The sequence below is a fragment of the Anser brachyrhynchus genome, assembly GCF_964034855.1.
Source record: "Anser brachyrhynchus genome assembly, chromosome: 1".
NCBI lineage: Eukaryota > Metazoa > Chordata > Aves > Anseriformes > Anatidae > Anser > Anser brachyrhynchus.
The window spans coordinates 65,412,313-65,439,675 of NC_137694.1; the positions used below are offsets into that span (position 1 = coordinate 65,412,313).

The window sequence follows — 27,363 nt, forward strand, 5'->3', positions numbered from 1 at the left end:
ATATCGTGTTATGTGCAGCATGGCAGCTCTGTAGGGTTCAGGCACCAGACAGCCCAATCAAATGGAAGCAATGGTGGAAACAGGGCTGGGATGTTTATCAAATGCAAAATAAAATGTAGCTTCCTTTAAAATACTGTATGAAGTTCTTCAGGAGATAATTCTTCCATTTTAGTTTGGACTTCTTGTGGTGCTTTATTAGAAATTTCTTGACCTTAATTTTTAATCCTTAAAGTATTCAAATCAGGATTTGCAGATGCATCCTTAAGGCATTGTTTTGCATTTTCACTCACTGTTTTAGGTGCTAAAAAGTGTTACTTCTCTGACTTATTCTTTAAACTTACGTCTTCCATCAGATCATATTCCAGCTTATGTGTAACCTCACAATATTTCATTTTTGATACAAGTCCAGCTGATGGCAAGCATGAGCGTTCATTATATGGATATATTAGCATATCAAGTTGTAAGAAGCACTTTCAGATAACTGAGGAATACGGTGTATGCACTCAGTGGACTTTGTAACATACAGTGTTCTCAACTTGTTGCTGGCAGATTTAATAAAGGTTCAAGATTTTACAGACCTTTAATTTGTAGAGTCCACAGAAAGTGAATATGAAATCTCTTAGTATGGGGTTTGCATTTTTCTTAGAAAACAATGCTAGGAGTTTCGCAATCTGGGTTAGAAACTGTTTATTCCATAGTCAAAGTGTTTGGAAGGCAAATTCATGCTTAGAGGGTAAACCTCTCTGACCTTTATGCAGAACATTGAGGGGGTTGCATACAGGGAAGATCGTGACCCCAGAGTCTCCAGTGGCTGTTGATTGAAACCTTGTGTTTCAAGAAATAAATGTTTAAGAACATTTCCTTATAAGACCTGGGCTGCATACACAGACTTTTTTATAGCATTTTAACTCTTTTGGTAAAAGGTGGTGTGTTTTTTTTCTCCCTACCTCCCTTCTGGCCCTAACAAAACAGGCTAACTCAGCACAATCATTTGTACAATCCTTCGACTAAATTCAATTTTATTATTATAAATATGACTTGTATTAGTGTATATATATAGACGCTTTTCCTAATTCCATAGACCCAAATTGTCTCTGTATGTCTATATGACTGTGACAATGTTTGCACTTATCAGACTGTATGTCAGTTACTTCGGTATGTTTTGTAGGTACCCAAATTCCAACCTTGAGAAAAGTTAACTCTAATGGAGGGGATTGGAGTGTGAGGGGTGTTGGGAGTGAAGGGAAACATGTAAAGACCTTATAAGAACCTCACTTGCTTGTTTTATTGTTAGCAATTAGAATGAGACCTATTTTCATACAACTTATTTGATTCCTGTATATGCCCCTCCACAGGAAGAAATTCAGGAATTCCAGAAATTCTTACTTTATCAGCCTTGTTCACATAGACATTTACCAATTTTAGCAAAAATGGGGAAGCAAATAGTCCTGCTTATGCCATCTGAGCAGCAAATCACTTTCGGATTAGATCTGTCCTTTCTTAAATGGTGAACTATACTGCTTTGTTACCTGTACCAGTGCATCTCATATGGTGTACAGTCAATGCTCTAACAACTTTCATCAGTACTGAAGGAATAACTCTTTTCATGATGCCTCCTTTGTAACATGAATGTTGTGATCCAGAAGAGGAAGGAATTATTTTTAACCCAGAAATTTGGAAGAAGTAGCAGGATTAGCATCACAGACTGTTATTTATAACTACAGGAAAAAAAAAAAAACAGTCCCTTTTATGCAAGTAATTGTTGTAGTTCATGGTTTACAAACAAATTAATATACAAGTGAGTATATCTGTTTTCTCATTCTTTTGATTTTTAGGGAATTTATTTGTTTAAAAGCTACCCCATTTAGCTTTTAAATGGCCCACTGATGAACCCCTAAAATTAGTCTGACCTCTTGCAACTCTTTCTCAAGAGCCTCCCTCAAATAGAGCCAGCAGTGGTACTGGGTAGAGTTGCTAATAAACTCTGGCCATGTTATTTCTTTAAACCTTTTTTTTTTTCTTCTAACAAAATGAAAGGTTGTCAAATGGCATTCTTGAATCTGTCACAGAAAAGAGTTGGTTGTTTTTTTTGTTTGTTGTTTTTTTTTTGTTTGTTTTTGGGTTTTGATTTTGATCAGGTCAGTATTGTGAAAATTTCCCCAAAAATAAGTTGGAGCACTGGGTTCAAATATTCTTGTCTGAACAGAATTAAAATTTTCTCATTCATTCTGGAATTACATAGCACGGAGCCAAAATACAAAATAGAAATGTTTGCCATAGAAGACCAGCCATTTATGCACACTTCAGAATGACTCTGATGTCCTGTTGGTCCATTTATCTGGGGGGGGGGGGGGGGGGGGGGGGGGGAAGGAAACACTCTGGAAACTGGAGGCATTGCATAAAAAGTAAAAATTCATCTCCAGGTTTCTTCTAGGCAGTATTCGGGCATAAGGGAGATCAGCTTTGTCTCCTATCTAATCTCCCTTTCAGTTTTCACTGTTTTGTGGGGTTTTAGCCTACAGGTAATGTCTTCTAACTCTCAGGAGAATTAGGATAACAATATATTCTAACAAAAAATTAAGTAGAAAAGCAGACATACCTTGATTAAAAACACTTCTTAGTGCCTTAGGAAGGAACTTATATTGATGAATATTGCCAAACGTTCACAGTCCATTCATATTTAGCTTTCTATATTTTTTCTCTCAAGGAAACCAGAGCACACTGTTTTTAAACTTGATTATGGGTTAGAAAATACCAAGTAATTATCTGTCCAGAAATCATTTTTCATTCACTCCTTTTTTTTTTTTCCTTCTTCTTCTTTTTCATTTTCTGTTAAGCGTACTCAGGAGTAAGGGTGTGTCAGAGTTGCTGGTCCTGCCCAGTAACCATTCTCTTCTGCCATAGTTTCTCACTATTGTTTAGTGAATGCCTCTTTCCTTCTGGAAGATTGTCGTCAGAAAACAAGGTGGTTGCTCATCCACAGAAAGCATCTGGATAGCATGAGGTTATGTTTCATGAAACTGTGTACAGCTAAAGAGAAGCAATTTAGTCTAGGGAACGTTTCCTTTTGAATAAGTTTGTACAGAAACTTCTTTGGCTTCTTCCAGGACTTTATTGACATTGCTGTCATCGTGATTAAGTTTCTTAGTATCACTGATTATATTAATGGCGTAGAGCCAAAATTGCTGTTACTTTTGGCTGGCCAAAAAAAGTGTATTTGGGGGGGGGGAAAAAATGTGTGCTGCTAAGACTGGAAAGTTGATTCTTGTATGTTCAGTATCATATTAGAAATGAAACTTTTTTTCTTTTTTTTTTTTTTAAACCAAAATTTGTAGTATATTTCATGGGTGAAAATAGGAAAAATAGGATGAGAAAGCTTATGTGTTGAGATGGAGACTGCTTACCAATTGCTGTCAAGGGGAAATCAGTCTTGACTTGGGTTGACTCTCTCACTCCAGACTCCTCTACCCACCTCTGAGTGGTGCAGGGAGAGACGTGGTGGGTACCCTCAGCAGAGCTGCTCTCTGCCCCGTCATCCCTCTCACACTTTTACCCTGCTCCAGCATGAATTCTCCCCAAGGGGCAGCAGTCCTTCTGGAAAAAAAAATCTGCTCCAGCATGGGTTCTTCACAGGCTGCAGCAGGTATCTGCTTTTGCAACTGGAGCACCTCTTCCTCCTTTTTCTCTGACCTTGGTGTTCACACTGCTGGTTCTCACTCTTTCTGGTATATATTTTTCTGCTTTTCCTCTGCCTGTCTGGCATTCCTTGCCCTTTCATAGAGATGCCACCAACTTGCATGATGGGCTTATCTGTGTCCTGTGGTGGATCCATTGCAGAGCAGGCAGGAGCTGGCTGTGTCTGGCATAGAGGCAACCCGTGGCCTCTTCTCACAGAGGTTCCCCCTGCAGCCCTCCCACTGCCAACACCTTTCCATGGACACTCAGTAGAGCAAGAAACTGTTTTTTGAATTTGTATTTATAGGGGAAGTTAGGACAGTATAACAACGCTTACTAGTGTAGTACTGTGCCACTTTCTGAGTGAAGAAAGATGTGCTTTTAATGGGAAGAGGGTATTCGTCACCTTGGGCTCTGATTCTTGCACAGATGTTGACAAGAGGACACAGACGTTGTATAGGAGGACAGGACTACTTGTGTGGAGGCTGCACTTCTCTGATAAGTGGAGGACTGAGGTGAAGATGAGCATTTTCTATTTTCAGCTCAGATGATCTTTCCTGTGGGCTGACCCTGCATTTCATGCTGTATTTTGCATTGTTAAGTTGCGTGACATGGCTAAAAAGGATCAAGCTCCACATTAGGAGTTTAGTAGAATGTTGTCAGTAGAAAGAGCTACTTTGTCTTCACATTTTCCTATGGTGTTTTAAACATCAGATTCTACAGCTGATGTTTTTGTTCGGTCAAACATATAGCTGTTAAAAATTATAGGAAATGTGTGTGTCTCTTTTCAAGCACTTCAGCCATTTCTATGCTGTATATTTGCAATTCAAGGTCGATTTTAATCCTAACTGTTAAGATTCCTTCTTTTTTGGGGGGATTATCTTATGTGTCTTTTATGAATGAGTGATGCCTGTAATGCTTGTTGTGTTGTATTTATGTAGTAGATATATTTTGCATAGATGTATAGCCAAGGTTGCATAGATCTCACAGTGATATTATAGGGTAAATGATGTAATTTCATTCAGGAGATTAACAATAAGAAGAAAGGGCTTTTTTTTCCAGCTATTTCTCTTTCCAGAGGCTACAGAAATCTGTTCTCTTAGTGGGAATTGAGATATGGCATTGCTTTCTTTCAGTAAAGCAATTAAAATTACCTGAAGTATTTTCCAAATATTAATCAAGTTACTGAAGTTAAGAAGGTGTGTATTATCCCTATATTGTTTGTAGGCAAATCAAGGATAAACAAAATTAATTTCAATGATTTGACCAGTGTGTCTCAGGTGTATAGCTGATCTGCAAGCTGAATATCAACGACCTGCTCTGAAAAGAAGAATATAGCCTCCATACTGTGAGGCGAGGTTATCAAGAACAAGACAATGATACCACTTTGCTGCTTCATTTTCAGTGACTTCATTTTCAGTATTGAGACACTTCTGGTCTTCACATTTAGGTGAGGATGCAGTGCATTAGAGAAGGTATAGAGAGGGCAGATAAAATAATGAAGGGAATGGAGAAGTTGCATTATGAGGAGAGACTAAAGAGACTGTTTTTTCAATTTTGAGACAAAGTAAGTTTTGAGTAAGATCATGGGGATGCCACCAACTTGCCTGATGTGCTTAGCTGTGTCCTGTGGTGGATCCATTGCAGAGCAGGCAGGAGCTCATGAAAGCTTACCTACAGATAAGCTTGGTGCAAGACTGTTATAAACCAAATTTTGTAAGAGAATTGGGCTTTACTCAGTGAAACTAAAGTTTGGTTTAAAATCCGTCAAAGCACCTCTTTATGCAGCAGATAGTGAAGTTTTGTGGCTACAGAACACTGTAGAGGAAGTGTTAGCAGGTTCAAACATGGTTTAGACAGATTCATGGACAATAGGTCCGTAAGTGGATACTAGAATGAGATTAGACAGGGATGTGCCCTATAATATCCTTAATACTATAATCCTCAATGTTGACAGAATATGAGGTGAATAGACCACAGAAAATGATCAGTGCTCTCCCTAAATGGCATCTCAGTTGCTGCTTTCAAAGACAAAGTATTGTAGTAGATGGATCATTCATCTGCCCCATTATGGCATTTCTCATGTTCGTACATTCTCATAAGCAGTAACGTTTTATTAACTTGTACCACTAGAATGTCCACTGAGTGTATTAGGAATAAAAATGTAATTCAAATACCAGAAATTCAAAATGAGATCTTTCAATTGATAGTAAGAGCAACAGTAATGGCAAATGTCTGTTACTATGCTAATGAAGATGAAAGCTGAGATTAAGCTTTGGAACAAAGTTGCACAAGTAGATGTATGTATACATGCTGTGCTACATTATAGATTGCTTAGGAATGGAAAAAATAATACAACCAAGAAAAAAAGCACAATGGTGATTGTCACCATAATCTGAGAGGTGGCAGTTATAAAAATATTACGGAGAACATTGAGGAATTTTAAAGATGGTATAAAAAAATCATTGTAAAACATTGTGTTTCTCTTTTTGGCACCCAGATTAGCTAATGTCAATATAAAGAATGCCAAAAAGATTTAAAGAGGAATATAACAAATGGAAAGAGAAATGAAGATACAGGCAATGAGGGAAGATTAGTCTGTTTAGGAAGCAGGAACTGAGTACTAGTCAGAGTAATAGTATTACACATTGAAAGAAAAGTTCTTGCTAGATAATGTGAAATAGAGAAATAGAAAAAGATCAAAATCATAGGAAAGCTGGAATAGATCTGTAGAAGTATTGAAATTAAGGAAACAGCTTTGAGCTGAGTGGACTTGGAATCAGTGGCATAATTCAAGGAAGATGCTAAGGAAATCATTTTTTTCTACATGAAAAGACAAGCAGCAGAATTCTATTTCTTCTGTAGGTAGGTATGGGATAACATTAAAAATCTGCAGATCTTTTTTGTCACATGGCTTTAATCCAGCTTCTCTTAAGAATGCCTCATTCTTCTGTACAGTGCTTCTGTATATTATCAAGTGTCAAAGTGGATCAGATCTAAGTTTTTAGTTGGATTTGAGATTGCTTCAATTACCCTGTCAATTAATTTAAAAAAAAAAAAAAAGGAAAAAAAAAAAAGGAAGAATTGATTGGAGGAAGCAGATTTGGTGCTTCTTCAGAAGTGCCTCCAAATAGTTTTCAAGCAATTTGATCACACAGTGGTTCTTGTCAGCCGAAAAGTGATATTTGCTTTAGGTTTCCCTACAGTGGAAATATCTGATTCCCTTTTGCTACAACTGCAATCACTGATTGCATTCCTCCTTATTGTAACTTTATCTTACTTTACCTCAGATTTTTCCATTAATTTCAGGAAATAAGAGCCTGACATGGTAATGCTTGTGAGTGAAGTCTGGTCCTTGGCATCCTGGTGTTTGAACTTTATGGATTAAAATTGTTGACTCCCAGCAATCAAGTGCACTCTTGTTGTGTCTGACAGGGAATAAGAGGGGACTAAGCCAAAACCAGAGCCCCCAGAGTAAGCGCATTAGTCCTGTCTTTTCCAAACTGAATGGTTTCCCTTCTAAACAGACTCTGGAAAAAAGCTTAGTAATTCCTTAGGGAGGCAAGTTATAAAACTTGAGATGCAGATATTTAAATCCTATGAGCAAGCCAGCAGTAGTGGAATTGGCCGTCAGAACTTGTAAAAATCTCAACCAATCTCTTTTATTGTCTTGTGGCTGCAGCAGTGAGACATCTCAGTTTTTGCAGGGTGAACTTTCCCCACTGTATCCTGTTTGCTACTGTTTATTTGTATGCAAAAGGTGATGTGAGTTATATTTTTTAAAAATCTCTTTAGAGTGGCAAAGGTTATCGCAGAGGTCATTTCATCTGCTGAAGTGTAAGAACATGAGAATTTACATCCATGATACTAGAATGGCTACAGAATTGACTGGAGCCCAATCCTGGATCTATACAATTTTAGTACTTAAAATAAGTGGTGCGGCAGGTAGTATTTCAGCTTCTTGCATACAGTATTTTGAGCTGTGTAATTTTCACTGTAACTTGTTGAGCATATGGAGGACTTGCCATATACATGCCAGTTGAGAGTTCTAAAAGTATTTCTCTCTCTGCTGGCGTACTAATCTAGATTATTCAGGGAACTTCATAAGAAAAAATTTCCTTCCTGCTGTTCCTCTATTTATATATGATGCTACCACAACTTGCAGTGTAACGTGACTTTGGCTAGAAACATCCTTTCTAATCATAACCTGTAGAGTAATCCTGAACTGTAAACCTCTCCATCTTTTACATCAAGCCTAAGAAAATCTCATGCTAAAACCATGGGCCCCATTCTGGTTCTAGTTGGAATTCTGTTCTCTTAGACAGCAGACCAATGACAGTTCTTGAAGTCTTCGGATAGATGCAGTGAACTGAGGAGAAAATTGAACTGCATTTTAAAGTGATTATATGGTATGGTTGTCTGTAATGGCAATGCATTGAACTTGGTGAACTTACTAAAATAGAAATACAAAGAAAAATTGAAGTGAGTGGCAGCCAGTTAGTTGATAAGACATTAATTTGATCATTCATGTGATCCTCCTTTTTATGCAATAACCTGTGATTTAGACAAAGGATGCCAATACAGAACTACAAGAATTGTCCATTGTTTGTTGGTTTTTTTTTTTTGAGAGAGAAACATCCACAAAAATCATTATTACTGTAACTTCTTAGCATGTCATATAAGGTCTTGATCTGATCAGCATACAATCTGCATTAAATGAATGTATTTCATGGTGGGACAGTGCTGTTAAAGCTGTAGTCCAAAGGTCCTTTGCCAGCTCAAATATCAGTTGTAGACTTGAAATTTCAGATATGTTGGTATTGTCATTGATTATCCAACTGCAAATGATGCCTCCCCCCCCTTTTTTGGTAGATTTTGGAACCTTATATAAAAGGAGTGATTCATTTTCATTGATGTGGTCATCAGTGTCATTGATGTGGTCATTCCTTGATTCGAAAGGAGAAATATTTGTGTGCAAGTTAGGAAAGAAAAGAAAAGAAGGAAAACAAATTCTAGAATGGAAATCAGCATGTAAGACTACTGCTCTTAAAAACCTGCTAGAATCTGTCTAATACAATTCTGTATTTATAACTGCATCCATTTTTTTCTATTAACTTACAGATTTATACATTCATAGTTGAATGTTGCAAAAATGCTCTTTGACATTTATGAGGTCCACTGCACTGGCTAAGAACTTGACTACTCTTCAGATCTTTCATCTTTTTACTGGCATTGGCTCTAACTTTTATGGGTTTCATTATATCTGATACAGTTGTTTTCAGAGTGCAGAGGCCTAACTTTCAAATTTCACCTTTGGCTGGATGTGCAAAGGAGGCTTTGCAGAATTTCTGCGGAGTCCACATGTTCTTTTACTGTTCTTAAATACAAACCTGTCTTCTACATGTTTTTAAGAGGGCATTCTGTTTACCTGGCACAAGCTTGTTTAAGAGCATAAAAATCATAAAGGCACAACCAAAACAATAAAAAGCCTGACATACCATTTGTAATAGCTTAACGTGAAATGAGGAATTTTGTTGAGTATTGTCAGTAAAGATTCCAGTTTTGTATTTCCTTCTGCGTAAAAAGGTCACATCCTAGAATACTGATAACCTGGTTACTCCAGCAGCTGTCTTTCAGTGTGGGTTTGAGCTTTCTGAGACTGAGGAGGGACCATAACTGAATTTCACAGTTCCTGGGCAGTGTTATAAAATGGATTGCTGTAGATAGTCACTGTAGTGATCACTGCCATGTCCTTTCTCTGTCATCATTCAGTTCTTATGCATATGCTGTAAAAGTTGATCCAGTCAGTTGTGCACAAATGCCTGTCTCAGGTGTGTTTCCTCAAGTGCATTTGTTGGCTGTGCATCCATCTTTTACAGATAGATCCTCTCATAACAATAGTTTTAATTCCTAAAACTAGGAACAAAACAAGTTCTAGATCTCTCTCCTGTTGATTAAAGTGTTTACTGTTTTGTTGCATGTCATTAATCCCACCGTGAGATGCCTGACATTCCTCTTTAGCTGCCAGGGGAACGTGTACACTTAAATCTGGGTGGTGAATTCTACTCATGGAGCAAGAGCCTGATTTGAGGCATTGCAATGCTGAGAGTGATAACAAGAAAATGCCTTTTTAAGTGGGCCAGAGAGCTTTCTGAAGACCTTTGGCATGATGTCTGCTTCACAGGTGCATTCCCAGAGTGCTGGGAATGACCATGAGCTTGAAAAGGTCCAGTAATAGTATTAGTCTAGTTTTTCACACGGTGTTGTTAGAAATCATTAAATTAGTTAATCAGTATTAAATCTCAGATTTTTTTTTCTAATCACTCCATTGCATTATTTATTATTTATTAAAATTACTGCTATGCTTAAGCATAGTTACCCTTTCAATATTTTTTTTTCTAAATAATCATAAAATGTTACTACTTGTTCCCTATACTGTTTGGGCTACTCTTCTAGTTACCCATTCTCGTGCCCTCTATGGTTATTAGACGTATCAACTGTTGCTAAAATGAGGTGCACGCTAGTAAGAACATATGCTGCACTGGATTTAACAAGATGTTTGTTTTTAATTAAAACTTTCAATGTACATGTTGAGACTTTACAATTAACATTTGTCAAATATAATAATAATAATATTTGAAGACATTTCTAGTTTGAGAAAAACAAAAATATCTTAAATGTTTGCAGAGGCTTTTTTGTAAAAAAAATTTGGATGAAACTGCCTGGGAAATGAGGAGGGGCTGAGCCCTAATTTGCCACGTTTCAGTCTGGAGTGAATTTTTATGGCAAAATTCCAAACCCTGAAAACCATGGGACTTCAAGTAAGCGTTGACATTGATGTAACCTGAGCAGTACAAATGAAGTTGCTTTAATACTGTGGATGTTCAGGAGCAATGGTTTCTGATGGAAGATACATAAGTGCAGATAATGTACAGGAAGAGCTATTATGAACTTGCTTCACCAAGTCCTTTCTAAAGAAGTTTGTGAGAGGGTACTATGGTTGTAGGTGACTTATATCTGTGTTGCCTTTCTTAAGCATGCTATCCAGGTAGGAAGTTGTAAGTCACAGCCTAAACGCACAAGTAATGCCTTCTGCCACTTTAAGGGCCTGTAAAGAGTTTCTTTAATTGCAAAAGATGCCTGAAGTCTCACTCCGTTATATGCTCCTCATTTCCTTCCTTTTCCCCTAGTGCCAACTCCGCCTACTATCCCCCCTCTCCCACCCCGAACATTCTGCGTGAGGCTTCGTGCAAGAAGTGTTTTTTTATAGAGTTCACATACTCAGGTGTCTGGAACCTGCACAGGCTCAGCCTGTTTAAAAATCCTGTAGATGATCTCATTATGTGGTTTGAATAGGCTCTGTGTGGTCAGCATTGCTGCCAGCACCTGAGGGAGCCAGATCTGTCTCTCCCCATTACAAACACGTAACAGGCTGGATTCAAAATAGGCTTAGTGTGAAGATGGAGGCTCTCAAAGCTGTTGTGTGCAAGAAAAGTCTGAAATTCCCCAAGAAGGAGCTTTATTTGTGCTGAATGCAGAGTGTGCTGAATGCAGAGTGTACTGAAAGGGAGTCATCTCTGGGGCCGGGGAATGGTTTCACTGTATGAATGCTATGCTCAAGGGGCAGCTGAGCCATTTTCATTACTGATAGCACCTCTATCTGTTTGGTTCTTGAACTGATTCATGTTTCTTACATTGGATGTTATTGGCAATAATTCCTTCGCACTGCCTGCTTCCCTTCCATTCAAAGGGCAGGAATTCTCTTTTAACTGAGAAATTAAACACTCTCTGGAGTGTTTTAATGAAATCAAAGTTTTGTCTCCGAGTCATCAGTTTTAGTCTGTCTCTCAATCATCATCCTTATACTCCTCCCCAGAAAACCCCAAACTAATCAACTTAGCATTGGGCATTCTGAAATGTTTGCTGAGAAAACAGCTCTGTTTTGACAGACAGCAATTATAGCACCTGGGCTATAGGCAGACTTTACAGCTCTTCTGGGGATCTCTTATGAATAGTCACCATGAGGCCAGCACAGCCTTGTGCAAACAAGCTTTGTAACCAAATTGCGCTGAAAAACCCCCTTCTTCTCTACCCACACCCTCCCCTCCTAAAATTGCTGAGTAGCCTGGACATTCCTTCTTTACCTATTCTGATTCTGGAAAAGTTCTCAGACTTTCTAAGAAAATGCTATTTAGAATTATGGAGAGTTACCATGTCATTTAGGTGTGTTTATTCAACGTCAGATACGCGTATGGGTGGGTATCATACACATGCAGTATTTGGATCCACTAATTTTATGTTGTTGATTTTGATTTTTTTTTTTATGACTGTATAAACTCCACAGAACCTATGAGAGCTTTTAGTGATACAATTGCATGGAAAATTAAAAAGAGAGGTTGTCAGTGAATATAAACACAGCTTTTGTCTGCTACCTTTGGGGAGGCAAATTGTCTGATCTTGTTTCTCATGGTTGAATTGCTCATTGGTCATAAACAGCATTTTGTTTGAGAGAGGAAGAAATGCACTGTCTGAGGTCAGGCAGACCTCTGCTACCCATTCTCATTGTTCTTGGAGAACATGGGATTTCTTCTCAACTCTCATTTTCTTCCTCCACTGCTTTGGTTTATGGCTCCAACACTCCTCATTCTGGAGGGCTTAATAAGAACTACAAATTCTCCCATAGGTAGCATTCTTTTGCTCTTTTCAGTAGTCTTTGCTATTGGAAAAGGAAAAGAAAATGTCTACAATTAGGTAGCTAACTCAAGACATCAAAAGATTGTGAAATGCTAATTTAAACAAAATAATATTGACTAGCCATATTAATGAAAAACTGCCATTAACTTTAATGTTGTAAAACTGCTACAGCATGATAGCCTTCTTGTTCTAAAACATGCCTTTTCCCAGAGAGTTTTTTGGGCCATTACTCAAAGCAGTATTTTCTAGTAGGGTGGAATAGGTTATATTTAGTTTGTGTATTTTATTTCTGCTTCAAGAGCAGGCTCCTTGCTCTATTTTTAAGTGAACTACTTCAAAATCTTTTGCAGTGAGGTGTACAAGACTGAAAGTGTGAATGACTGACTTTTCTGTGAAGAAGGTGTCTGTTCCAGCCAGGTTGTTTTTGCTTTTCTCCCCTCAGTGTGACCTCTGCTATGAACATGCAGTGGCCTCTGTCAATGTCCTGATGGGGAAGAGAGTCTTTCATAGACCCCTGAGCACACAGTTCTCTTTGCAGTGAGACGAAAAGGTGCTGATCTCTCCGAGGAGCACAGTAACAGCTCTGGAGCCACATGAAAGCTAGTCGTGTTAATCCCCTTGCTATGGCTTGTGGTAAACTTTGGTTACGAAGCTACACCACGGGTAAAGCTTTCATAGGACTCACTCATCTAGAGAAAAAAAAGAGTCCGCTTGGTATTTGCTATAACCTAAAAAATACCACCAGGAAAAATCTAGTAAATTTGGCATGTTTCTAAGCATTTCACAGTATCACTGATGCGCACGCTATTGTTGCACAACTGAGCTCTCAGATCTAAACACCAAAAAAAATGTCTTGATAGAAACAGTTGTGATATTAATTACATTTGAATAGAAAGTTATATAGAGTGCTGCCGTAAAATGGAGAGAACGGAGGAGAGATTCCTCACTTCTACAATTTATTCTACTTAATTACCATAATCTTAGCTACCATTACTTTGTCTTTACCACGTAAGTAAGTAAAAAAGCAAGGCATGTGAGGAAATAAAAAGTATAGATTATATTTCCTTTTGCTTCTTAACTTAGTTATGCATTGAACTCATGTTGATAATAGAATATTACTGGGCAGAGCTTTCAGAAATAGGATTATACCTTTCTAGATAAAACCTAAAAATAAAAACTTGCTTTTTCACTCAACCGTGGAGGCCATTCTGTATGTCACAGCTAAAAACTTTGCTGCAAATGATTAGCTAGAAAATTCTTTGGAGTATGCCAGTGCTAATTTCTGTTTCATCTGATTTTGTTAAGCAGCTTAAGGTGCTCTCCTGCCACAGTCACTGAATATATTGCTGTTACAATAAATAAGCTTGTCAAGATGAAATGCCATATAGGCTCTTTGATCAAACCTATATATGTTCATTTAATAAAAGACAAATAAAAAGTATAAAGCATACCTACAAGTAGATAGTGTTATGATTACATTTCTTAACCTCTGCAAATTTCACTTTGCAACTTTTTTTTTCTGATTTTATGTGTATTTTTAAGCAGATAGCTGTAATGATGGAAGTTTTTCAGTAGTATTTAGTGATTTTTAAAGCCATTTAGAAGGCAGAGAGAATCATTTCTCTTAATACAGCACTTACTAAATTAAGTCAATGGGAATCACAGAATCAAAGAATGGTTGAGGTTGGAAGGGATCTCTGGAGGTCATCTGGTCCAACCTCCCTGCCAAGCAGGATCACCTAGAGCATGTTGCCCAGGATCATGTCCAGATGGGTTTTGAGTATCTCCAGAGAAGGAGACTCCACAACCTGTCTGGGCAACCTGTTCCAGAGCTCTGTCACCCTCACATTAAAGAAGTTTTTCCTCATATTCAGACAGAACTTCCTGTGCTTCAGTTTGTGCCTGTTGCCTCTTGTCCTGTCGCTGGGCACCACTGAAAAGATTCTGGCACCATCCTCTTGACACCCTCTCTTCAGATACTTGTATATGTTGATCAAATCCCCTCTCAGTCTTCCCTTCTCCAAGCTAATCAGACCCAGCTCTCTCAGCCTCTCCTCGTATGAGAGATGCTCCTAATCATCTTCATAGCCCTATGCTGGACTTGTTGCAGGAGCTCCATGTCCCTCTTTTAGTGGGGAGCCCAGAACTGAACACAGTACTCCAGGTGAAGCCTCACCAGGGCTGAGTAGAGGGGCAGGATCATCTCCCTCGACCTGCTGGCAACACTTTTCCTAATGCACCCCCTTTGCAAGAGGAGTGTTGTCTTTGCTTTCAGAGAGAACATCAGTCATATATGCTGTGGTGAAGAAATGATGGAGTTTTCTTTTTTTTTTTTTTTTTTATGACAGCATTCAAACTATTAAAAAGCTGTTTAATTATAAAACTTTGCTGGGTTTGGTTAAGTAAAAGTAAAGCAGCCAGCTTGATTAAGATTACTGGAAAAGCAAAGTTAATTTGTTCCATTTTTTCTTGAGTTCAATTAAGCCCTTTTGTGTATTTGTAATATGACTAAATTACTATTTGACTTGTTTAGACATCTTTTCATATTTCTTTGGATCACACGTGAATTGAACAGAAATGTTTTGCCTTTCTTCTTAGAAAAGCACTGTGGCATTCCATATCTCTCCATTTACAATATAAGAAACTGCTGAAGATGTTATGCATGTGTTAGGGGTGGTAGGCCAAGATTTTTGGTATCTAAGAACACTTAAAGGAATTGGCTGAAGGGAATTTTGGCTTCTTGAAAGTTTAATAAATATTGGAATTCTGGTGAAATTCTAGAAGTTAAGGAAATGCTAAAGTTGTGGAAGTGTTGCAGAATAGGAGGCAGGATGACTAACTAGCTGTAAGTTGATTAACTGGATTAACTGTTACAATTTATGAGCAAAATAATCTGATAAAGGATTCTTATAGTGTAAAGAAATAATTAGATAATTAATATCAGTCAACTTGGTTTGTGTAAGATATGTCATGCCAAAAACACATAATGTTCCTTTATTATATCCAAAGTTTGCTTAAAAGAAAACAAACCACTTGTTCAATACAAATATTTTTTTGCCTTAAATTTGACTTCTCTAAATGACCAATTCCTACCATCATATTTCTAGTTTTGAATAGACAATATTCTTAAAGTGAGCATTATCAGTATTTACCATTTACAATTAAAACTGAGTAGAGGTATTTATGTTTGAGCTTCCTTAATATTGGTACTAGTCTTGATGCTAATAATCATTTTATTAGTGAGCTGTAAATAAGTGTAAAATAACAGTCAGTAGAACATGCAGATGATAAATAAAACATCATAACATTACCTAACATTAAAAAGTCATGTGTAACAATTTAAATTGCTTCTTTTAATGTGAATGCATTTACACAAAATGCATCTGAATACTAGGGATATAAATTGGAATAATATGGAGACTATTATACACTGTTTTGAGAGGAATGGCTTGGAAAAGATGTTGGGATGTTATGGAAAAAAGCAGTGTGATATTGGCTGCAAAAGAAATTTGGCTATATAAAAGTAGGATTAATGACTAGGAATAGAATATGAATTTTACTTTTATTTTATGGTAAGTTCTTGGTTATCATGATATACTGTAGTGCTCTAATGTCTAGAAAGGAAATAATAATGATATTAAAACTATGTTTATTCCAGCAAACAGTCAAAACAAGGATCAGTATCTAGCAAATGAGGCCAGAAAAAATAGGATTAGCAAGAGACCTGACTTTTTGACACTGGCAACGACTAACCACTGGGACAAACTCAGAGGAATAACAGTTAATTCTTCATGGCTTTCAGTCACAAGTGGTTGTCTTTCTGAGATTTTCTTATCCTCCAGAGCAAGTCACTGGGTTCAGTGGGAGTAACTGAATACGATGTAAGTATTTGTTCTGTACAGGAAATCGTATGGGATAAAATCTATGAATAAGCCTTGATTCTGCTTGCTGTAAGCTCTGAAACAATCTACAACAGTGAAGGATATCCTTTAAGTAGAATAAAAGAAAATAAGCAGGTGGTGGAAGTAGTTTTCTACATAACTGTTTTCACTTGTAGGAAAAGTAATCATGAAGCAAATAGCTTCGAGAGGGTTCCGTCCTGGACAAATCTGATGGGTTTAGTATTACTTACATCTGCTTTACCAATCCTTCTCTTTTCCTCTTTCCTTATCTAGATTTTTGATTTTTTTTTTTTTTACGTTGACCATTTCAATAGCATTCTTTACTTCCTGTGTTTGAATTCTCCTCTAAATTTCCCTAAAACTCTCTCCCCTCTATCACTTTCTCTTACATTCATTCTCTCCAAGTCATCTCTCATCCAAGTCATCAAGGTGTGTTTCAGTATATGTAAGCTTTATGTTCCTGGCTGTTTTTCATGAGGCAGCTTCTCAGGAAATGTTACCTTGTTGTGTTTACAATTTTAAGATTTGAAAGAAACTCAAGGGGTGAAAATAATCAGGATCTCTTCCACTATTTGCAGAGTGATTCTACAGAATGGCCATAGCCATGAAATGCTTGAAAGGAAGCTTCCTTCTCTTTTCTTATTCATGCTCCTCGTTGAATGATGTGTGCTGAACAAGTATACCTGTGTGAAACTTTCTTTCATATGATCCATTATGGATTTGAAGGAGCAAAGCAAATTTTTCTTCTGTCCAACTTTAGTAGTCACAATTTGTGTGGACATGGGAAACCTCCATTTGCAATTTTTCTTGTTGTTTCTAAGGAGAACAGCAAAAATACATCCAGCATATGCCTAACCAAGGCACTACAAGTCCGAGGGGCTACAAGAATATAAGGCAGGTCAATGACAGCTTGCTCCTCTGCAGCCAACAGGTCTATGGGATTTCAGTGTTAAGAAACAGGGCTCCCCAGAATAATTAGAGCAGAAAATACCCAGTGCTTTGTTTCTTGGCTTAAAATGAGTTTTCTGTTATTCTTTCTTCTGAAAATGTAACTTGTGGCATAAGAGGCAACATTACTCTTAGCTGAAACTGTGAGTTTTCAGAAGTCTAACAATACCATAATCTCTGTCACCACTTGGCTTGCTTTCCAGGTGCCAAAACCAAAAGTCAGATCAGTGCCCTAGACTGCAAGGAGAACATCCATATGGTAACTGAAATTGCACAGCAGGTTCTTCAGCTTGCAGCTAAGAAATACTGTAGGTGAAGGATCTGCTCACTAATAGAGAAACAAGTGAAGGATCTGCTCACTAATAGAGAAGCAAGTGAATTACCTTTCAAGTTCCTTTGCTGCCTTAACGTTTTGGGTCAAATTCTGACAATGCAGAAGAGAACTAAAAGCTCAAGTGGAAAGAAAAGTAACAGCTGGAGAACGTGTATTTCTTGGGTGGGGAAGCTACGACTGAAGAACAGGATGGTATCAGTAGGTTTACTCCGCAGTCTCGTCCCCCCTGATCTGTTGCGGAAGGAGGTTGTTCCTAGAGGCGGTATTTAGTGTCAAACGCAACAGGCTGGGGGCAAGCGCAGGCCAGCGTGAGAGGCAGCGGTGGGGCTGAGGCCTATTGTTTCTTTAAGTGGTTGCAGGGCTGTCCAGGTGTCCTGATTTAAAGGCTGCTCCTTGAGACAGGAAATTGTATCTTGTTCTGAGGTTTACTGTAATAAAGTACATAGTCCTAGGGGAATGTGCTGCTGGGTCCATGAATCACTTTATGGGCTGGCTGTTCTGACCTCAGCCCTGTGATTTATTCATGCCATACCGCAGCAGGAATGGCAAAAATGTAACCAGCACATGGTCGTCCCGGCCCCCCCGTCCAACCCAGATGGGCTTTAACTAGAGGCTGCCATAAATCCATAAAGCGAGTTTGCTCGGAGCGGGCAGTTCCACTTGTCTTGCCCGAGAGCTCTGTGCTGTGTGTCTGCGAGGGGTTTGGCGGTAGGGGGATCCTCTTGCTCCTCAGGCGTTTCTTCACTGCTTCAGTGTTGTGACCGTGTGTAGCGCCTTCAGCTTCTTGTGTGAAGAAGTGCAAATCATGGTGCAGTCATGGTACTCTTAGCAAAAAACAAGCTTTACGTGTGCAGGATTTTGGTAATCCCCTTTTTCCTTAACGCTAACAATAAATAAATAAGAGAGAGAGAGAAAGAAAACCTGACTCTCTTCAGCTCAGGATGTCACTGTATTGTGTATTTACAGAGGTGGTTAGATGATGTGCTCTTTGTCAGATCACCAGTGATAGGCATGAAGAATAGATCTTAACTCTCAGCTCCATTTCTGTTTTAAATACTTAGTCATGTTTCTATTTCAATTGACTATGCTTGTTTATGTGTTCTGCAGTTAGCAGTTATTAGGTTTAAAAATGTAACACCTGTGTTAGATGTGTTGGTGGTCTTTCCATCTCAGTTTTTAAAAGATTTATTCTACATAAAGCATCTTTGTACTTTTTTGTACATTCATTGATCCATATACCTCACAAAATGCTCAGATTTTTTTTTCCCCAGTGTTATGCAAAATACCCATTACTTAAGGATAGTCTCAGGATCAAAAGTTGTCCATATCACCCACATTCACCCTGCCTCAGTTATTTTCTGCCATTGTTCCCTGTGAATCTCCGTACAACTGAGTGTAAATCTCCATTGTGTATTCTTGTAACAAATTTGTGTCTTAATCTTATCATTTAAAATAGTTTAGACATTATAAGGAAACAATAGATAGAAGTCTAATATTTTGTAAATAATACTATTAGAATGAAGAAGTTGTAACCTAGAAAGCAGTCCTCTTCTTTGCAACATGCTTAAATGTCTGCCTTAACCTTCTCATCCTGAAATCAGCCTTGGAAAATATGCTCAATTCTTCTGTAAAGCAGATAGAAGTTAAACAACTCCGAATTTAGCAAGAATTTTTATTGCAAGAAATTAACATAGCCACAAATCTCAAACCTAAGTAGATGCCAAATTATACTTCTTAGCAATAGTACAACCAATTAAAGGGCATCTATATCAAAACAAGCAAGAATTTATTTAAATGGAAGCTCCCATGCCTTCTGGTATCTATAGTGCAGACAAGATTTCTTGAGAGACGGACTCTGTGATAGCAAGCAGGTTTAAGTTTGTTTTAAGGTAATCATATTCCTTTCTATTTCATATGCTTGAAATCTGAGTTTTTTACTTTTTCTAAGATACTAGAGGTCCACCTGTACATTTACATGTGATAATGTTTCTTCAATGAAGTGATTTTCATGGGTGTTTCATGTAATTTTAAAGTAAAGAATAAATACAACTTCAAATCTGTTCAATAGAAAAGGTGTTGCTAGCTGGAATATGTGCTAAAATGGTGGTGGTTTGTTTGTTTGTTTGTTCTTCAAATTCCTTCACACATGAATGACTTACTGTCACTTTCAACATGTTGCTTAATTTTTATGCACTTGTTTCTCATTATAAAACATAGACAATAAAAGCTTATTTTGAGATTATTGATCTTCATTAATTTGTTTACAAAACCTTAAATCTGTACATGAAAAAAAAGCTTTGTACAACATCATATATAATGATGAGCAGGGATCTAATAATAAAGGGTTGTCAGGAGTCTATTTTCATGGTTTAGGTCAGCCTTAACAGCGCTTATTCTGGAGCAAAGCATGCATACTCAGTCTCTTAAACTGTTTTACAGCATATAGCTCCAGTTTCTTCTCATTCTTCCCCAGAACCGGGACTGGATAGAGATAAAAACAGAGAAGAAGAGGGTGGGATGCTTCCTACGTACTGTTGAATGCCAGCTGCTTTAGAGTAAGCATCTGGAAAATTGTTTATCTTCAGAACTCATCAGAATATATTGTAATGCCAATTCAAACAAATCTTCTGCACTGAGAGTCTGCAAGTAGCTGCACCTACCTTGGTCTGGAAAAAGAAAGGAAATGAAACTTCTCAGGCCTCTTCTGTTGCAATTACGAAACTAAGCATATCCAAATTTTATCCATAACCACTGACAACTGCTCCATTCCTGTCCTTGAACCTTTCAACAATTTCTGTTTGCTTAGAAACACTTTTTTTTTTTTTTTTAGCACTAATACAGCAGTCATTGAAGCTACCAGGAGCAGGAAGCAAAGTGATGCCTCAGTGTTGAATGATACTGCTTCCGTCATCTTTTTTGTCTTATGTTGCTATCCCTAGCCATATCCAGACACTTGGCAGTTTTTATACTCCCTTTTCAATCCATCCCCTGGGCAGCAGCAGCAATGAGAAAAGACTGAAGTACAGGTAGTAAGTGTTAGGATTAGGATGGAACAGATGTCAGCATTAGTGCTGCTGTAGTTACTATCACCAAATGCTAAGACAACCTTTGCAGAGGTAATGTAAACAATCCCATAAGCTGTGTTTGACCTTAGAGGAAATATATCTTTTAGAGATGAAACAAAGTGGTTCTGGAAGAAAGGCTTGCACAAGCATACAAAAGAACCCTCAAAGAAGGAGGAGGAATTTAGGAGAGATGTATCCAGGTTGGTCGTCAAATAGTCAGTAAGTAATGAAAGCAGTCTGTAACTCTAGAGAGAAAATTTGTTGAAGAGCAGAGGAAAATTGAGTTGTTTGTAAAAGAACAACAAAAAGAAGTAGCTCTACACATCTGGTATGTAAAATGAAACCAGATGTCACCAGGATAATGGCAATTAATGGATAATAGGATAATATGCGCAGCTAGAATGTGTGTAGAAGTTGTTCAGGAAAGCTAGAAATGGTAGGCATACATTAAAGATACAGGAGATTCTGAGGAAATTTAAAAGAAAAAAAAAGTGACAGTAAGAGGACTTAATAAGTACAGGACCATAAAAGGAGTTATACAAAATGAGTGGATGATAGCCTGCTATTGACTTCAGGCACAGAGGTGTGGTAGAGGTAAATAACAATAGAGAAAAGCGTTTTTCTCAGACATTTAGTTATTGGATACAAATCAGAGAAATTGCTGCACTTCTTGACAAAATATTTACTGGATCACCAAGAAGTAACATTGTTTTAAGACTTCAGGATTGTAATTAGTGTTGATGATGCTAGAGAGGAAATCATCACCAAAACCAACTTCAGCTGGAGTGACCATGAACTGAGTATACGTATATTTAAATTTTTAAAAGCTGTACAAAATACTTGAAAAATTAAGAATATTTGCAAGTAAATTGAACAGAGGAACTCAAGGATTTGAGTGTAAAGGAAGCAGGGAATTTATAAATGAAAAGTCCAAACAAAACTTTGAGGTCTTTGCATCCCAAACAAAGGGAAGAAAGTGTAAGGAAGAGTTACAAACCTAATTGACTGTCTATCTGCATCCAAACAAAATTAGGAGTATGCAGCAGTCTGCATATCACCTTAAAAAATAACCAAGAAAGATAGTTGTTTTTTGGAGGCAGACATTACAGGAATAAAGTGAGAACTGTCATAACTAATCTTGTATTATATTATCCAAAGGAAAAGAAATAACAAGACACATCTATGAAATAAAAAGTTCAGGAAAAGAAGTGGAACTCACAATGCAGTGGGGACAGGGATGGGATTAGCAACAGTATACATATCATACGGAAAGTAAATGAATGCCTTCATCTTGGTTTCCAGTGAGCAGACTGATAAAATATAAAGAAAAGAAGGCATGATGACATACTGGAATGAGTATATCAATTATGGAAACAAGAGAGATACAAAAATAAGTGATAATTACACCAACCAGAAGTAACAGTCATGATAGTCATTTAGCAAGGAGGTGAATTCTTCATCAGTTAAAATCTTTGATTCAAGTCTATAGGTTGGATAGTTTCTTAATCCAACTATGTTGTAAGTCATGGCTTGATCTTTCCACAGGATCAAAGACCACACCAAGACCGCAGTATTGCAATCATTGTTGACTGACACAGCTGAAATTTCTTTCTACCAGCTTTCACCTGGAGGGTGATTCACACAGACAAAATTAATTAAAGAACAATTGTTTTCACCCTAGCAATTGTAGTTGTTTGATGTGTTATAATCAATGTGAATTCCATGATTCACTTTTATTCTTAAGTTTGGAGTGTTTTTTGTGATTTTGTTTTTTTCCTTTATAGTCAGGGTGAAGTTTTAACTGGATCAACAGGTTTCAGGGATACACAGTCACTAGTGCTGACACCAGGGAGGGAGCAGGAACCTGAAAATGGGAGGACAGAAACATCTTCTTCAACAAGAGCCCTGTATTATGTCAGCTTAAGCTGATTGTGAAACCACACGCTAAGCCAAAGCTCAACCTGTACTTGACTGTGTCACAGGAAAGAAACAAGAGCTGCCTTTCTTATAATGTCATTTTTCAAAATCTGTTGTACATATTCTGGTGGACTATATTGCCTGGATGGAAATTATACCTTAATTTATGCTCTATTTGCACTGCTGTTAAACTGTAGAAGAAGACAGACAGTGCAAGGAATTCCTTCTCAGAAAAGCCAGCTCTGTGGAACTCAGAAGCCTTGTGAGTACTACGTCTGCCTCCTCTCTGGTTTCTACACCGAAGGCTGGTCAAACAAGGATGGTTGTCTTAAAAAAACAAACAAACAAACAAACAAAAAAACCTACTACCCTTTATAGGGACAAATCACTTATAATATCAAATGTCAGGATTCTAAAATGTGCCATCTTCAGAATCCACCGCTCTTCAGAGGCAAGTAGGTAAGGCTCGTATTCAGTCAGTCTAGCAGCTGTGTGTAGCAGCCCCTCTCTCACTGGAGGAATTAATCAATAAAAATAGTTTAGTAAATTAGGAGTTGATTGGAAAGTCCCTCTGCGCAAACCTTAGAATTTCTTCTGGAACCATTGGCAGGCACGGTCAAGAGCTGTACTGAAATTCTGAGTACTCAGAGCTGAGACATGAGCACGACTATGATGGTTCTGTGATTCTAAGCAGTTAGGATGTTAGAGAAAAATTGCATAGAAAAGTCCAAATATGATATTAGCAACATTTTTTTCTAACAAGTGCGGCACAAGTGATAATGCTACCTGTGTCTAAAGGCAACATTTGCTATTATCACACTATTCGTGCAATAGAAAATTAAAGGAGCATCTCTTGTGACCACAAGAGATGTATTCTGAGAAGAGATTCTGAAGAGATCTTTATTCACAAAGAATGTATATGTTTATCTCTTGTTTTCTAGTTGTGTTCACTTGTATGTGATGACATTGAAGAGAATAGTGAAAAGGTGTAAATTCAGGAGGCTTCAATTTGCTGATGGCAAATGACTTCTGATTTTTTTCTCAGTTCGAATTCTTTCTTACAGAATACAGTTCTTATAATTGTAATTTACTATTTTATATCACAGACATTTTAAATGACATTTTAAATTTGAATCTATCACATTTGAAATGTCTGTGATAGAAAAGCAGTAAAATCTTGATCAGTGTTTTCTGTAGGTTTTGAGTAAATATGGCAGCTGTGAAAATTTAGATCATGGGGTTGAGAGACTGTTGAAATGCTGTCCACACAAAACAAAGGTAACTTGTTGATTCAGAAAGGAAGTACAAGAATGGAAGAAATAATATTATCCCTTTGAGTGAGGGTGTATGTTTGTGTTTGGAAAAATAATTTCCCAAATTAATTGCATTTTTTTTTTGCCATTTCCAAATTAATTTCCCAAATTAATTCCAGCCTGAGGTTTGAATACTGCCAGCTGTAATTAAAAGAACAGGTAGTATATTGCGTTTTTCCCACCTTATTGCAGCACTATGTTGCTCCTGTTTCTTTTAGATAAGTATTTTACTCACTAGGGGTTTGTATTCCTTCTTCGTGTTTTTTGTATGGCAGCATCTTAAATACTGATGAAATTATAGCTGGTGCAGCATTGGCAGCTGTTTTCAAGTAAAGTACTGGTCTGTTAGTATATTAAAATGGTGTTCTCTAATCTGCCTGTCTGTATTTTTCCAAGTTGTTTAAGAACCTAATTTTAGTGTCTAGAACCCTGTGTGAGCTGCCTCCTTCCTTAAGAGGTACTGCAGGTGCAGTAAACAGAGTTGCAGGATGGTGGGCTCCAGTTGCCAGGGGCTCAGTGTCAGAATCCGGCATTCTCTCTGTGTGGTTCAGAGCAGTCTAAGTTTCTTAATCTTCTGAAGATATTCTGTAACCAGATAAAAAAGTGGGGAAAAAAATAACGCTGAGTTTAGAACTACCGTTGCAGATGCGTTGACACAGTTTATTATGAAAAATTATGGCATTAATGCTAGGATAACCATCCCATTGGGTCAGCTGTTTTGTATATTATTAATTACTTTTTAGTAGTTTATCAAATGTCACCCAACCAAACAATGTTATTCTACTAAACTTATGAAATTACTAAATACTGTGTCCTAACACTTTTATGTTCTAAGCTGCCGCCTAAATGTCTGTCATAAAACTGGAAATTTTATCAGAATCTCTTTGATAATTTTTTATGTTGTTGTTACTTTGAAGGCAGGGGTGTTTTTAATTCATATGCAAATAATTTAGTTCTTATTTTAATGGTGATTTGCCATTTTAAGTCTTACAAATATCTGTGATAGAAAAACATTGGAAGTTCGATCAGCATTTTCTGTAGGCTTTGAGTAAATGCTGTGAACTAAAATCACACAGCTGAAGCAAGTACTGTCCAACTAGTAGCTCTTTCCTTCTGTGGTGACTGATGCCAGTACAGCTGGAGACTAAACAGTTTATAAAATAGCAGAACCTTTCTACATCTAAACCTTTCATATTAAAGGCATACCAGGCATAATTACAGTTTATCCTAATATACCAAGTTGAGAACCCTGGCAGGTCAGTCAGTCATTCCTCACAGAAGAGCAACAGTCTCCGTTGAAGGAGGTGACTGGATTGCTGTGAGCTTGTAGAGCTTGTACCTGCCTGAGCAGGTATAATGAAACTAGACTTCATATAATTAACCCAAGTCCTCAGAGGCATTAAGATCAGTGCTGCTGCTGATCTCAATACTGCTTTTAAGTTATTTCATTTGCACTTTCAGAAATATTCCATATAGGAATGAATCTCATAATTTGAAATTATATAGATAATATGTTTGTAACATTTATAGACGGAATTTGTGTTCTTCCTGAAATATGTAAATGTTATTTTAATGAATATTTAAAATATTTATGCTTTGAAGCATCATTGTGTTGATTGCAGCCTGTTATTCCTCCTAATTATACAGCTAATAATTATTCCTATGTTAACATCCTCAGAACTGTGCTGTATAGTTTAAAACCTCTTTATAAAGTTCATTTTCTGATAGTTTTTACCAAAAGGATTCCTCTTCTTTACTAGGAAATAGCTGTGAAGGACTGCATTGTCTCCTGAAACCAAGTGCTGTAGGGAACCATTTAAAGACATCTTGATTTGATTATTATTTGTACGCCAGAGAACAAGCATGGCTACTCTGGTAGTTAAAACACTTACAGTGTTGTCGATGAACCTTTTTAAATCTTCTTTGGCTTATCCTGCTACAACTCATTATCTAGGAATTCAGCATATTAGTCCTGCAGTGCTGAGGGTTACTGAGTAGTTAGAAAGTCTCATGTCCCTGTTTGCAAAAATATGCTGTGGTTCTTGGTAACTAAATCTGTATGAGCTGCAGTTTGCCATTTTCCAGGCTCATTCAAACACCTGGTCACTCAAGCTGCAGATGACTTATTTATCCTCACCCAAGCCCATATGAGAAATCTCATGTCTGCTGTGTTTGTCTTTTTCTAGGGCCTCTGTAAACAGGTATATAAGATGCTAGCACCTGCCATTTTTACTGAAGTCACTGCAGCTGAAGTGGTCTTTAAGAATCTCTCTTCAGCATCTGAATTTAAGTGTTGCATAACTTTAAGCCCTGTCTTCTATGCTGCAGAGAGGTTTAGAAAATACTGATTTGCTTAATGCCTTCTATTTCTACAGTCTTAGTAATATGTAGTTGTATAATAGTATATTGTTCTCTTTTTTAGCTTTCACCCCCCCCAAAAAAATAAAATGCTTTCTGTGGCTGATGGACATTCTTAAAGCTTTGCCTTGATTCAAGACTTGTAGTGAAAACCAAGATGAAATTTTAACTCTTGCCATCTTGTCCTGTTATCTTCCCAAAGACAGACATTTACATTCAAGAGATGTGTCTTTGCATACTGTTCGTTTTTGTGTCTTGACAAAAGTATTAGGATAGCCAGTAGATGCTACAGGACAACCTCATCAGGAATGCTTCATAGGCTTAGAATATTTGCCATCAAAAGAATTCAGTCATGGCAATTTTCAATGACTTCTCACCTCTGCAATCTTCACCACCTTCCATAACTGAATCCATCTGTATCTTAGAGTTGGAGTCATTCATTATCACTGTCTTTGGTATCAGCTGTAAGAACTCTCAGTCCCAGCTGAAATGCCAAGAAAAGGGAGACTGGTGGGTGAATCAGAAGTATGCCAGAGGACAGCTATATTGCCATATCGAGCTTCAGAATATATCCACCACTGTCTCTTAAGAATTGATTTTATCTGTCTTGGTACCACTCCAGTCTGTAGCAATCATAATTACCATTCAGTGAAAGGCTTCACCCTAATTCTATTTTCACTAGATTTTCTTGTTCTGATAATACTAAGTTAGGCCACTTTAAAGCCTCCTTACTGCTTATGAGTGGCAGTAAAGCCTTGGTACAGGCTATAGCACCTGCCCAAATGGGGGGATAAATAGAATCATGCACTCATTTCTGTTGGAAAAGACCCATAAGATCGCCACATCCAACCATTCACCTTACATTAACAAGTCCACCACTAAACCATGTCCCTAAGCACCATGTCCCTAAGCACCATGTCCACACAACTCTTAAAATACCTCCAGGGATGGGAACTCCACCACTTCACTGGGCAGACCCTTCCAGTGCCTGACACCATCCTCTCTGTTAAGAAATTCTTCCTCGTATCCAACCTAAACCTCCACTGGTGCAACTTGAGGCCATTTCCTTGCATCCTATAGGCAGTGTTCCCCCTGCTGAGTTACAGTTGCCACAGAAATACCCGACCTAACCTACGTTATTTTAAAAGATCAACCAC

The 27,363-nt window shown here is 37.6% G+C and overlaps 1 protein-coding gene across 15 annotated transcripts in view; it reads left to right on the forward strand.

Moving 5' to 3' along the window:
* The window catches only part of ERC1 (ELKS/RAB6-interacting/CAST family member 1), a 308,860-nt gene that overhangs the window by 212,064 nt on the left and 69,433 nt on the right, over positions 1-27,363 (forward strand). The window contains exon 16 of one of the 15 annotated variants that reach the window (XM_080576073.1): positions 16,028-22,325. The exons of the other annotated variants lie outside the window; for them this stretch is intronic. Coding sequence (XP_080432199.1) covers positions 16,028-16,064 — 37 coding nt within the window. The 3' untranslated portion in view covers positions 16,065-22,325. Of the gene's footprint in view, positions 1-16,027; positions 22,326-27,363 lie in introns of those variants that run through there. 15 annotated transcript variants of the gene reach the window in all.